This window comes from Haliotis cracherodii, unplaced genomic scaffold, assembly GCF_022045235.1.
Source record: "Haliotis cracherodii isolate W230 unplaced genomic scaffold, xgHalCrac1.p SCAF_4, whole genome shotgun sequence".
Taxonomy (NCBI): Eukaryota; Metazoa; Mollusca; class Gastropoda; order Lepetellida; family Haliotidae; genus Haliotis; species Haliotis cracherodii.
In genome coordinates, this window is record NW_027266297.1 from 58,192,138 (window position 1) to 58,206,387 (window position 14,250).

General features: G+C 44.2%; 1 protein-coding gene across 1 annotated transcript in view; it reads left to right on the plus strand.

Moving 5' to 3' along the window:
• LOC139479524 (uncharacterized) overlaps positions 1–14,250 on the plus strand; it is a 42,476-nt gene that overhangs the window by 25,806 nt on the left and 2,420 nt on the right. The window contains exons 7-10 of the mRNA XM_071262368.1: positions 437–640; positions 4,841–5,044; positions 9,277–9,480; positions 13,673–13,876. Coding sequence (XP_071118469.1) covers positions 437–640; positions 4,841–5,044; positions 9,277–9,480; positions 13,673–13,876 — 816 coding nt within the window. The remainder of the gene's footprint in view (positions 1–436; positions 641–4,840; positions 5,045–9,276; positions 9,481–13,672; positions 13,877–14,250) is intronic.

Sequence of the window (14,250 nt, forward strand, 5' to 3'; positions counted from 1 at the left end):
TAATGTATTATTAAACTTGTTTAATTTTCTTTTCAGCACGGGAAGACATGATCCGGTATCATGTCACTCCTGCTGCGAGTTTATGGCCGTCGCTGGATGAGGAATCCGACTGTGTATGTAGTTTATCTACATCTGTTTCGGATTTGGCCGCCAAATAGATCACTTAAGTGCTTTTGTCGATGTCCCCCACGCACACTATTGACATTGCCCATTTTCTCTGTGTGTTATTTTGTTTTGAAAAATAACTGCATGATCCCCCTCCTCTAATTGCATGATTCAAACAGTCGATCAGAATTTCTGTCTTCTTGTAGCGCCTTATTGCGTGTGTAACCTGTGTGTCACACTGACTTTCTTTTCCACATTGTTATTTGAAAACCGCCTATATACCTCGCCCACTGACCCTCCTTTCTCCCTCCTTCGCCACTCACTGATGTAGCATCCCCAGGCTGCGTCCCCGACCCCCTCTCCCAACCCTCTGAGTGTTTTCACCCCCTTCTGGGCCCGCCCTGACCACGGTGAGACGCTCCCCGCCCCAGTCACCATCACCTACGTCGACCATTATCCTGCCCCTAGTGATGACGACAGTGACTACTGGGTCTACGAGGACGAGGATGACGACAGCTTCGTGGAGGACCGAGAGGTTCATCCTCTGAGGAAGGCGCTGAGGAGAGTGGCTGCCTTCTGGGGGAGAATCTTCTCGTAGATTTCTCATCCAGTGTGTGTGTGTGTGTGCGTGCGTGCATGCGTGCGTGCGTGCGTGAGTGCGTGCGTGCGTGCGTGCATGCGTGTGTGCGTGCGTGCGTGCGTGTGTGTGTGTGTGTGTGTGTGTGTGTGTGTGTGTACGAGTGTAAATGTGCAAATGTGTTAGGATGTTTTTTTGCATGTGTGATAGATAGTGTATGTGTGAGAGGATGTGTTTTTGCATATGTGGTTGAGTGTCAGTGTGTGTGTGTGTGTGCGTGTGAGAGAGAGAGGGAGGATGTGTTTTTGCATGTGTGACAGAAAGTGTAAGTTTGTGATGTGTGTGAGTGTGTGTTTTGAATGTGTGGTTGGGTTTAAGTGTGTATGTATGAGTGTTCGTTTCACATGTGTGTTTTGGGTGAGTGTAATCATGTGTGTATATGGGAGTTGGAGTGTTTGCATCTAGTAATGTGTGTAAGTGTGTATGTGTGACGGCATGTGTTTTGCATGTGTGTTTGATTTTAAGAGTTCATGTGCGACAGGATGTCTCTGGCGTGTGTTTTGAGTATATGCATAAGAGGATATGTTTTGCATGTGTGTTTGTGTGAGAGGGCGTGGTTTGTTGCCCCTGTAATAAAGCATTTCTCCCGTTTGGACTGTTTTGGCTACACCCTTTGGGTTTATGTTTGGACACACTCTTTCGATCTTCTTTTCATTTGTTTTGGCTCACCCTTTGACTGACATTTCTAAGTTGATTCCGTTCTCTGATATAGGAGAACCGTTTTTGTGCTCACTTTTGGCCCTGCTTTAAATACTTTTTTGGACACATAATATTCCATTTCTTAAATATTTAAATAAAAATGGATTAATGGTATACACATGAGTCTGTTTTCCTTCCTTGGATCTAACAACGACTGGGTGACAGCAACACAGCAGGAAAGGCAGGTGACCCGAGTCTGGTGTTAATATAATTTGAAGTTGTTATAGGGAGAATATTTATGATCAAGTTAAGATATTAAGGGGCCATTTGCCCTGAACCGTTGTGTTTCTGTCTTCTAGCCCAATTTCCCATGGAAAGTCCGAACTCCATACCCATGGATAGCTGTTATATAGCTTGGAAGCCGGTGTAGTAACGCTTGGTATTTTACGATCACTTTTTCACTTACTGGTGGGTACATGTATGGCTGAAAGATCGAGAGTTATCTCCCTTCGCCGTCTGTCGATGTTTCTCCTATCATCGATTCTTCAGATATATCTACAGATATTCCCTTTCGTTTATGGGTAGCTGGTTGGAAAGTAAATATAGCAGTTTAGGCACACATGATCACGAAAAAAATGGTGATAAAAAAATTTGAAACGTAAGTTTCTTAGAAAACTAAGACTTAAAGGGCGACGTACTGCTCTTCTGTGTCTGGCGCCAGTTTCAGTTCAGGTCTCCACGTTGTAAATAATGCTAATGGACACCTGGGTCAATCAGAGTACTCGTGAACTCTTAGATTGATATAAATCATGAAATTGGAGTCAACAGACGAAGAGAGTTGTGTTTGAACGACCTGAACCAAACTTACCAAAGCAGCCAATCTGCCCGGGGATAGTCGCCCTTTAAATGTTGGAACTCGAAAATCGCATGGAACCCATATGAGGGTGAAGGACACCTTGCAGGAATGGACTTTAAGATAAGCGTTTATACCTGGAATGAAACCTGGGCCTTAGGCGCGATGAGCCAACGCCTTAGCCACTCAGTTACATCCTCGCCCCCTTATGTCATCTATATGCGAGGCCCGTGAAGATCGGGGCTGCAATAGGTCTTCAGCAACCCATGCTTGCCATAAGAGGCGAATATGCTCGTCGTAAGAGGCGAATGCTGCTGAGTGCGGTGTTGAACAACAAACAACAAACAACAACATCTATGCAAAGTACGATACTAATATATAATCATTACTGCAACATGAACGGCTACCTTCATACCGATGCACAAGTACATTCATCTAAGTGTTCATTTCTCCACCCACACTGACAAGATACACATTGTTTGTGTCTTTGTTGTTTAACGCCGCACTCAGCAATACTCCAGCTTTATGACAGCGGTCTGTAAACAATCGAGTCTGAACCAGACAATCCAGTGATTGGCATCATGGAGCATCGATCTACGCAATTAGGATACGATGACATGCATCATTCAAATCAGCGAGCCTGACCGCCCGATCCCATAAGTCGACTAGCTCTTACGACAAGCATAGTCGCCTTTTACGGCAAGCATGGGATGCTGAATACCTATTCTAACCCGAATCTTCACGGTCGCCTTGACACGTGGAGGAGCTTGGATGTATATGCTTGCTGACTTGTACATATTATAATTATGTGTGTGTATGATGCAATGATGTATGTTCTCTGCATGTGTCACTGTGATTTTTTAGAATAAAATTGTGTTCTGTTCTGATATATAGCTTGGGTTATGCTGTGGGGCCGGCGTTAATTTCTTACTCACATCATGTAAATAATAAACAAAAAAACACACTGATTGAACAAGCAGCCAAGACGGCTTTTATCTTCCGTGTATGTGAGGGGAATGGGCTTCATTTCTACCAATGAACAAAGGGAGACCACCCATGTCAGACTATTTCTTCGAGTGTATCAGTGGCGATGCTAGCACGGGATTTCCAAGGCGACTTGCGCAGCCTGTCGTTCCGGGGCAATAAAGTGCGGACGACCCGCCAACAACACACATCGTGCCTTATACACACCAGCAAACAGTCCCCAGTAAGACGAACGGTCTTTTCCAGCAAACATTTTCATAATTAATCCAGAGAATGCTCAGGGACAAAACAAACTGAACCTGCCCTTCTTTTTAGCAACGACGGTAACCACGGCAACGACCACCACAACTTTATCTGCTTCCCCTTTTTAACATGTTTAAGTCTTTGGCACCCACGACATGCAGCCGTACAGATTCAGCTTTGCCGCCGGAAATGGACGATGACGCCTCGTTCTGACTTCGTCTCCGTAACGTGGTTACCGTTGTCGTGGCCAACGTCCCCTCTGTTTTGAACAGATTCACTATCGCTCTTGCTCCATATCGCTCTGCATTTCGTTGACTACAGCATCGTTTCAAGATCTTCAACTGACAAGATGTTTACAAGGCTGCATATTCAAGGTATTTAAGAATGCAATTATTGTATTTTAAAGTGTTTAGAACGTAGATAAGTACTGAAATTGGCCGTAGTTTGACAGCAGTACCGATGGTGATGACACTGGCCGCCATTTGCAATTGTTTTGATTCAGAAATGGGTGTCTTCTAAATCTCTTGTCTGCTCTGAAATGAGAGCGGGCCGGATATAAATATGACGGACGATGTTGTTCAAACATTATAGATCAAATGTGTGACATTGTATAACTTTGATATCTATTTAAACGTAAACTACACTTTCAAACGAACGGGCTTGAAATGACATGACTAAAACACATGAACACAATGATGAAATGCTCATAGTATCGATAGTACTCTCTACTCCTATTCCACCTGTCTGTCTGTCCGTCCGTCCGTCCGTCAATCCATTCAGGTTCTGAAGAGTAAATAAGAGCTGTACAAGTTTTTGTAGAGATGTGTTGCCAAATATCTAGATCTATATTTGTTGACTAGAGGCATGGCGATGTCTTTTATCAAAGTTGTACAGTGTAACCTCGTTAACTCGAACTCCTTAACTCGATATATTCATTGAACATGTATTTTAATGTATTATTAAACTTGTTTATTTTTCTTTTCAGCACGGGAAGACATGATCCGGTATCATGTCACTCCTGCTGCGAGTTTATGGCCGTCGCTGGATGAGGAATCCGACTGTGTATGTAGTGTATCTACATCTGTTTCGGATTTGGCCGCCAAATAGATCACTTAAGTGCTTTTGTCGATGTCCCCCACGGAAACTATTGACATTGCCCATTTTCTCTGTGTGTTATTGTGTCCTGAAAAATAACTGCATGATCCCCCTCCTCTAATTGCATGATTCAAAAAGTCGATCTTTGTCTTGTTGTAGCGCCTTATTGCATGTTTAACCTGTGTGTCACACTGACTTTCTTTTCCACATTGTTATTTGAAAACCGCCTATATACCTCGCCCACTGACCCTCCTTTCTCCCTCCCTCCCCACTCACTGATGTAGCATCCCCAGGCTGCGTCCCCGACCCCCTCTCCCAACCCTCTGAGTGTTTTCACCCCCTTCTGGGCCCGCCCTGACCACGGTGAGACGCTCCCCGCCCCAGTCACCATCACCTACGTCGACCATTATCCTGCCCCTAGTGATGACGACAGTGACTACTGGGTCTACGAGGACGAGGATGACGACAGCTTCGTGGAGGACAGAGAGGTTCATCCTCTGAGGAAGGCGCTGAGGAGAGTGGCTGCCTTCTGGGGGAGAATCTTCTCGTAGATTTCTCATCCAGTGTGTGTGTGTGTGTGTGTGCATGCGTGCGTGCGTGCGTGCGTGCGTGTGCGTGTGTGCGTGCGTGTGTGCGTGCGTGCGTGTTTGTGTGTGTGTGTGTGTGTGTGTGTGTGTGTGTGTGTGTGTGTGTGTGTGTGTGTGTGTGTGTGTCTACGAGTGTAAATGTGCAAAGTGTTAGGATGTTTTTTTGCATGTGTGATAGATAGTGTATGTGTGAGAGGATGTGTTTTTGCATATGTGGTTGAGTGTCAGTGTGTGTGTGTGTGTGTGTGTGTGTGAGAGAGAGAGGGAGGATGTGTTTTTGCATGTGTGACAGAAAGTGTAAGTTTGTGATGTGTGTGAGTTTGTGTTTTGAATGTGTGGTTGGGTTTAAGTGTGTATGTATGAGTGTTCGTTTCACATGTGTGTTTGGGTGAGTGTAATCATGTGTGTATATGGGAGTTGGAGTGTTTGCATCTAGTAATGTGTGTAAGTGTGTATGTGTGACGGCATGTGTTTTGCATGTGTGTTTGATTTTAAGAGTTCATGTGCGACAGGATGTCTCTGGCGTGTGTTTTGAGTATATGCATAAGAGGATATGTTTTGCATGTGTGTTTGTGTGAGAGGGCGTGGTTTGGTGCCCCTGTAATAAAGCATTTCTCCCGTTTGGACTGTTTTGGCTACACCCTTTGGGTTTATGTTTGGACACACTCTTTCGATCTTCTTTTCATTTGTTTTGGCTCACCCTTTGACTGACATTTCTAAGTTGATTCCGTTCTCTGATATATGAGAACCGTTTTTGTGCTCACTTTTGGCCCTGCTTTAAATATTTTTTTGGACACATAATATTCCATTTCTTAAATATATCTAAATAAAAATGGATTAATGGTATACATATGAGTCTGTTTTCCTTCCTTGGATCTAACAACGACTGGGTGACAGCAACACAGCAGGAAAGGCAGGTGACCCGAGTCTGGTGTTAATATAATTTGAAGTTGTTATAGGGAGAATATTTATGATCAAGTTAAGATATTAAGGGGCCATTTGCCCTGAACCGTTGTGTTTCTGTCTTCTAGCCCAATTTCCCATGGAAAGTCCGAACTCCATACCCATGGATAGCTGTTATATAGCTTGGAAGCCGGTGTAGTAACGCTTGGTATTTTACGATCACTTTTTCACTTACTGGTGGGTACATGTATGGCTGAAAGATCGAGAGTTATCTCCCTTCGCCGTCTGCCGATGTTTCTCCTATCATCGATTCTTCAGATATATCTACAGATATTCCCTTTCGTTTATGGGTAGCTGGTTGGAAAGTAAATATAACAGTTTAGGCACACATGATCACGAAAAAAATGGTGATAAAAAAATTTGAAACGTAAGTTTCTTAGAAAACTAAGACTTAAAGGGCGACGTACTGCTCTTCTGTGTCTGGCGCCAGTTTCAGTTCAGGTCTACACGTTGTAAATAATGCTAATGGACACCTGGGTCAATCAGAGTACTCGTGAACTCTTAGATTGATATAAATCATGAAATTGGAGTCAACAGACAAAGAGAGTTGTGTTTGAACGACCTGAACCAAACTTACCAAAGCAGCCAATCTGCCCGGGGATAGTCGCCCTTTAAATGTTGGAACTCGAAAATCGCATGGAACCCATATGAGGGTGAAGGACACCTTGCAGGAATGGACTTTAAGATAAGCGTTTATACCTGGAATGGAACCTGGGCCTTAGGCGCGATGAGCCAACGCCTTAGCCACTCAGTTACATCCTCGCCCCCTTATGTCATCTATATGCGAGGCCCGTGAAGATCGGGGCTGCAATAGGTCTTCAGCAACCCATGCTTGCCGTAAGAGGCGAATATGCTCGTCGTAAGAGGCGAATGCTGCTGAGTGCGGTGTTGAACAACAAACAACAAACAACAACATCTATGCAAAGTACGATACTAATATATAATCATTACTGCAACATGAACGGCTACCTTCATACCGATGCACAAGTACATTCATCTAAGTGTTCATTTCTCCACCCACACTGACAAGATACACATTGTTTGTGTCTTTGTTGTTTAACGCCGCACTCAGCAATACTCCAGCTTTATGACAGCGGTCTGTAAACAATCGAGTCTGAACCAGACAATCCAGTGATTGGCATCATGGAGCATCGATCTACGCAATTAGGATACGATGACATGCATCATTCAAATCAGCGAGCCTGACCGCCCGATCCCATAAGTCGACTAGCTCTTACGACAAGCATAGTCGCCTTTTACGGCAAGCATGGGATGCTGAATACCTATTCTAACCCGAATCTTCACGGTCGCCTTGACACGTGGAGGAGCTTGGATGTATATGCTTGCTGACTTGTACATATTATAATTATGTGTGTGTATGATGCAATGATGTATGTTCTCTGCATGTGTCACTGTGATTTTTTAGAATAAAATTGTGTTCTGTTCTGATATATAGCTTGGGTTATGCTGTGGGACCGGCGTTAATTTCTTACTCACATCATGTAAATAATAAACAAACAAACACACTGATTGAACAAGCAGCCAAGACGGCTTTTATCTTCCGTGTATGTGAGGGGAATGGGCTTCATTTCTACCAATGAACAAAGGGAGACCACCCATGTCAGACTATTTCTTCGAGTGTATCAGTGGCGATGCTAGCACGGGATTTCCAAGGCGACTTGCGCAGCCTGTCGTTCCGGGGCAATAAAGTGCGGACGACCCGCCAACAACACACATATCGTGCCTTATACACACCAGCAAACAGTCCCCAGTAAGACGAACGGTCTTTTCCAGCAAACATTTTCATAATTAATCCAGAGAATGCTCAGGGACAAAACAAACTGAACCTGCCCTTCTTTTTAGCAACGACGGTAACCACGGCAACGACCACCACAACTTTATCTGCTTCCCCTTTTTAACATGTTTAAGTCTTTGGCACCCACGACATGCAGCCGTACAGATTCAGCTTTGCCGCCGGAAATGGACGATGACGCCTCGTTCTGACTTCGTCTCCGTAACGTGGTTACCGTTGTCGTGGCCAACGTCCCCTCTGTTTTGAACAGATTCACTATCGCTCTTGCTCCATATCGCTCTGCATTTCGTTGACTACAGCATCGTTTCAAGATCTTCAACTGACAAGATGTTTACAAGGCTGCATATTCAAGGTATTTAAGAATGCAATTATTGTATTTTAAAGTGTTTAGAACGTAGATAAGTACTGAAATTGGCCGTAGTTTGACAGCAGTACCGATGGTGATGACACTGGCCGCCATTTGCAATTGTTTTGATTCAGAAATGGGTGTCTTCTAAATCTCTTGTCTGCTCTGAAATGAGAGCGGGCCGGATATAAATATGACGGACGATGTTGTTCAAACATTATAGATCAAATGTGTGACATTGTATAACTTTGATATCTATTTAAACGTAAACTACACTTTCAAACGAACGGGCTTGAAATGACATGACTAAAACACATGAACACAATGATGAAATGCTCATAGTATCGATAGTACTCTCTACTCCTATTCCACCTGTCTGTCTGTCCGTCCGTCCGTCCGTCAATCCATTCAGGTTCTGAAGAGTAAATAAGAGCTGTACAAGTTTTTGTAGAGATGTGTTGCCAAATATCTAGATCTATATTTGTTGACTAGAGGCATGGCGATGTCTTTTATCAAAGTTGTACAGTGTAACCTCGTTAACTCGAACTCCTTAACTCGATATATTCATTGAACATGTATTTTAATGTATTATTAAACTTGTTTATTTTTCTTTTCAGCACGGGAAGACATGATCCGGTATCATGTCACTCCTGCTGCGAGTTTATGGCCGTCGCTGGATGAGGAATCCGACTGTGTATGTAGCGTATCTACATCTGTTTCGGATTTGGCCGCCAAATAGATCACTTAAGTGCTTTTGTCGATGTCCCCCACGCACACTATTGACATTGCCCATTTTCTCTGTGTGTTATTGTGTCCTGAAAAATAACTGCATGATCCCCCTCCTCTAATTGCATGATTCAAAAAGTCGATCTTTGTCTTGTTGTAGCGCCTTATTGCATGTTTAACCTGTGTGTCACACTGACTTTCTTTTCCACATTGTTATTTGAAAACCGCCTATATACCTCGCCCACTGACCCTCCTTTCTCCCTCCCTCCCCACTCACTGATGTAGCATCCCCAGGCTGCGTCCCCGACCCCCTCTCCCAACCCTCTGAGTGTTTTCATCCCCTTCTGGGCCCGCCCTGACCACGGTGAGACGCTCCCCGCCCCAGTCACCATCACCTACGTCGACCATTATCCTGCCCCTAGTGATGACGACAGTGACTACTGGGTCTACGAGGACGAGGATGACGACAGCTTCGTGGAGGACCGAGAGGTTCATCCTCTGAGGAAGGCGCTGAGGAGAGTGGCTGCCTTCTGGGGGAGAATCTTCTCGTAGATTTCTCATCCAGTGTGTGTGTGTGTGTGTGCATGCGTGCGTGCGTGCGTGCGTGCTTGTGCGTGCATGTGTGTGCGTGTGCGTGCGTGCGTGCGTGCGTGTGTGTGTGTGTGTGTTTGTGTGTGTGTGTACGAGTGTAAATGTGCAAAGTGTTAGGATGTTTTTTTGCATGTGTGATAGATAGTGTATGTGTGAGAGGATGTGTTTTTGCATATGTGGTTGAGTGTCAGTGTGTGTGTGTGTGTGTGTGTGTGTGAGAGAGAGAGGGAGGATGTGTTTTTGCATGTGTGACAGAAAGTGTAAGTTTGTGATGTGTGTGAGTTTGTGTTTTGAATGTGTGGTTGGGTTTAAGTGTGTATGTATGAGTGTTCGTTTCACATGTGTGTTTGGGTGAGTGTAATCATGTGTGTATATGGGAGTTGGAGTGTTTGCATCTAGTAATGTGTGTAAGTGTGTATGTGTGACGGCATGTGTTTTGCATGTGTGTTTGATTTTAAGAGTTCATGTGCGACAGGATGTCTCTGGCGTGTGTTTTGAGTATATGCATAAGAGGATATGTTTTGCATGTGTGTTTGTGTGAGAGGGCGTGGTTTGGTGCCCCTGTAATAAAGCATTTCTCCCGTTTGGACTGTTTTGGCTACACCCTTTGGGTTTATGTTTGGACACACTCTTTCGATCTTCTTTTCATTTGTTTTGGCTCACCCTTTGACTGACATTTCTAAGTTGATTCCGTTCTCTGATATATGAGAACCGTTTTTGTGCTCACTTTTGGCCCTGCTTTAAATATTTTTTTGGACACATAATATTCCATTTCTTAAATATATCTAAATAAAAATGGATTAATGGTATACACATGAGTCTGTTTTCCTTCCTTGGATCTAACAACGACTGGGTAACAGCAACACAGCAGGAAAGGCAGGTGACCCGAGTCTGGTGTTAATATAATTTGAAGTTGTTATAGGGAGAATATTTATGATCAAGTTAAGATATTAAGGGGCCATTTGCCCTGAACCGTTGTGTTTCTGTCTTCTAGCCCAATTTCCCATGGAAAGTCCGAACTCCATACCCATGGATAGCTGTTATATAGCTTGGAAGCCGGTGTAGTAACGCTTGGTATTTTACGATCACTTTTTCACTTACTGGTGGGTACATGTATAGCTGAAAGATCGAGAGTTATCTCCCTTCGCCGTCTGCCGATGTTTCTCCTATCATCGATTCTTCAGATATATCTACAGATATTCCCTTTCGTTTATGGGTAGCTGGTTGGAAAGTAAATATAACAGTTTAGGCACACATGATCACGAAAAAAATGGTGATAAAAAAATTTGAAACGTAAGTTTCTTAGAAAACTAAGACTTAAAGGGCGACGTACTGCTCTTCTGTGTCTGGCGCCAGTTTCAGTTCAGGTCTACACGTTGTAAATAATGCTAATGGACACCTGGGTCAATCAGAGTATTCGTGAACTCTTAGATTGATATAAATCATGAAATTGGAGTCAACAGACAAAGAGAGTTATGTTTGAACGACCTGAACCAAACTTACCAAAGCAGCCAATCTGCCCGGGGATAGTCGCCCTTTAAATGTTGGAACTCGAAAATCGCATGGAACCCATATGAGGGTGAAGGACACCTTGCAGGTATGGACTTTAGGATAAGCGTTTATACCTGGAATGGAACCTGGGCCTTAGGCGCGATGAGCCAACGCCTTAGCCACTCAGTTACATCCTCGCCCCCTTATGTCATCTATATGCGAGGCCCGTGAAGATCGGGGCTGCAATAGGTCTTCAGCAACCCATGCTTGCCGTAAGAGGCGAATATGCTCGTCGTAAGAGGCGAATGCTGCTGAGTGCGGTGTTGAACAACAAACAACAAACAACAACATCTATGCAAAGTACGATACTAATATATAATCATTACTGCAACATGAACGGCTACCTTCATACCGATGCACAAGTACATTCATCTAAGTTTTCATTTCTCCACCCACACTGACAAGATACACATTGTTTGTGCCTTTGTTGTTTAACGCCGCACTCAGCAATATTCCAGCTTTATGACAGCGGTCTGTAAACAATCGAGTCTGAACCAGACAATCCAGTGATTGGCATCATGGAGCCTCGATCTACGCAATTAGGATACAATGACATGCATCATTCAAATCAGCGAGCCTGACCGCCCGATCCCATTAGTCGACTAGCTCTTACGACAAGCATAGTCGCCTTTTACGGCAAGCATGGGATGCTGAATACCTATTCTAACCCGAATCTTCACGGTCGCCTTGACACGTGGAGGAGCTTGGATGTATATGCTTGCTGACTTGTACATATTATAATTATGTGTGTGTATGATGCAATGATGTATGTTCTCTGCATGTGTCACTGTGATTTTTTAGAATAAAATTGTGTTCTGTTCTGATATATAGCTTGGGTTATGCTGTGGGGCCGGCGTTAATTTCTTACTCACATCATGTAAATAATAAACAAAAAAACACACTGATTGAACAAGCAGCCAAGACGGCTTTTATCTTCCGTGTATGTGAGGGGAATGGGCTTCATTTCTACCAATGAACAAAGGGAGACCACCCATGTCAGACTATTTCTTCGAGTGTATCAGTGGCGATGCTAGCACGGGATTTCCAAGGCGACTTGCGCAGCCTGTCGTTCCGCGGCAATAAAGTGCGGACGACCCGCCAACAACACACATCGTGCCTTATACACACCAGCAAACAGTCCCCAGTAAGACGAACGGTCTTTTCCAGCAAACATTTTCATAATTAATCTAGAGAATGCTCAGGGACAAAACAAACTGAACCTGCCCTTCTTTTTAGCAACGACGGTAACCACGGCAACGACCACCACAACTTTATCTGCTTCCCCTTTTTAACATGTTTAAGTCTTTGGCACCCACGACATGCAGCCGTACAGATTCAGCTTTGCCGCCGGAAATGGACGATGACGCCTCGTTCTGACTTCGTCTCCGTAACGTGGTTACCGTTGTCGTGGCCAACGTCCCCTCTGTTTTGAACAGATTCACTATCGCTCTTGCTCCATATCGCTCTGCATTTCGTTGACTACAGCATCGTTTCAAGATCTTCAACTGACAAGATGTTTACAAGGCTGCATATTCAAGGTATTTAAGAATGCAATTATTGTATTTTAAAGTGTTTAGAACGTAGATAAGTACTGAAATTGGCCGTAGTTTGACAGCAGTACCGATGGTGATGACACTGGCCGCCATTTGCAATTGTTTTGATTCAGAAATGGGTGTCTTCTAAATCTCTTGTCTGCTCTGAAATGAGAGCGGGCCGGATATAAATATGACGGACGATGTTGTTCAAACATTATAGATCAAATGTGTGACATCGTATAACTTTGATATCTATTTAAACGTAAACTACACTTTCAAACGAACGGGCTTGAAATGACATGACTAAAACACATGAACACAATGATGAAATGCTCATAGTATCGATAGTACTCTCTACTCCTAATCCACCTGTCTGTCTGTCCGTCCGTCCGTCAATCCATTCAGGTTCTGAAGAGTAAATACGAGCTGTACACGTTTTTGTAGAGATGTGTTGCCAAATATCTAGATCTATATTTGTTGACTAGAGGCATGGCGATGTCTTTTATCAAAGTTGTACAGTGTAACCTCGTTAACTCGAACTCCTTAACTCGATATATTCATTGAACATGTATTTTAATGTATTATTAAACTTGTTTATTTTTCTTTTCAGCACGGGAAGACATGATCCGGTATCATGTCACTCCTGCTGCGAGTTTATGGCCGTCGCTGGATGAGGAATCCGACTGTGTATGTAGTGTATCTACATCTGTTTCGGATTTGGCCGTCGAATAGATCACTTAAGTGCTTTTGTCGATGTCCCCCACGCACACTATTGACATTGCCCATTTTCTCTGTGTGTTATTGTGTCCTGAAAAATAACTGCATGATCCCCCTCCTCTAATTGCATGATTCAAAAAGTCGATTTTTGTCTTGTTGTAGCGCCTTATTGCATGTTTAACCTGTGTGTCACACTGACTTTCTTTTCCACATTGTTATTTGAAAACCGCCTATATACCTCGCCCACTGACCCTCCTTTCTCCCTCCCTCCCCACTCACTGATGTAGCATCCCCAGGCTGCGTCCCCGACCCCCTCTCCCAACCCTCTGAGTGTTTTCACCCCCTTCTGGGCCCGCCCTGACCACGGTGAGACGCTCCCCGCCCCAGTCACCATCACCTACGTCGACCATTATCCTGCCCCTAGTGATGACGACAGTGACTACTGGGTCTACGAGGACGAGGATGACGACAGCTTCGTGGAGGACCGAGAGGTTCATCCTCTGAGGAAGGCGCTGAGGAGAGTGGCTGCCTTCTGGGGGAGAATCTTCTCGTAGATTTCTCATCCAGTGTGTGTGTGTGTGTGTGCATGCGTGCGTGCGTGCGTGCTTGTGCGTGCATGTGTGTGCGTGTGCGTGCGTGCGTGCGTGTGTGTGTGTGTTTGTGTGTGTGTGTACGAGTGTAAATGTGCAAAGTGTTAGGATGTTTTTTTGCATGTGTGATAGATAGTGTATGTGTGAGAGGATGTGTTTTTGCATATGTGGTTGAGTGTCAGTGTGTGTGTGTGTGTGTGTGTGTGTGAGAGAGAGGGAGGATGTGTTTTTGCATGTGTGACAGAAAGTGTAAGTTTGTGATGTGTGTGAGTTTG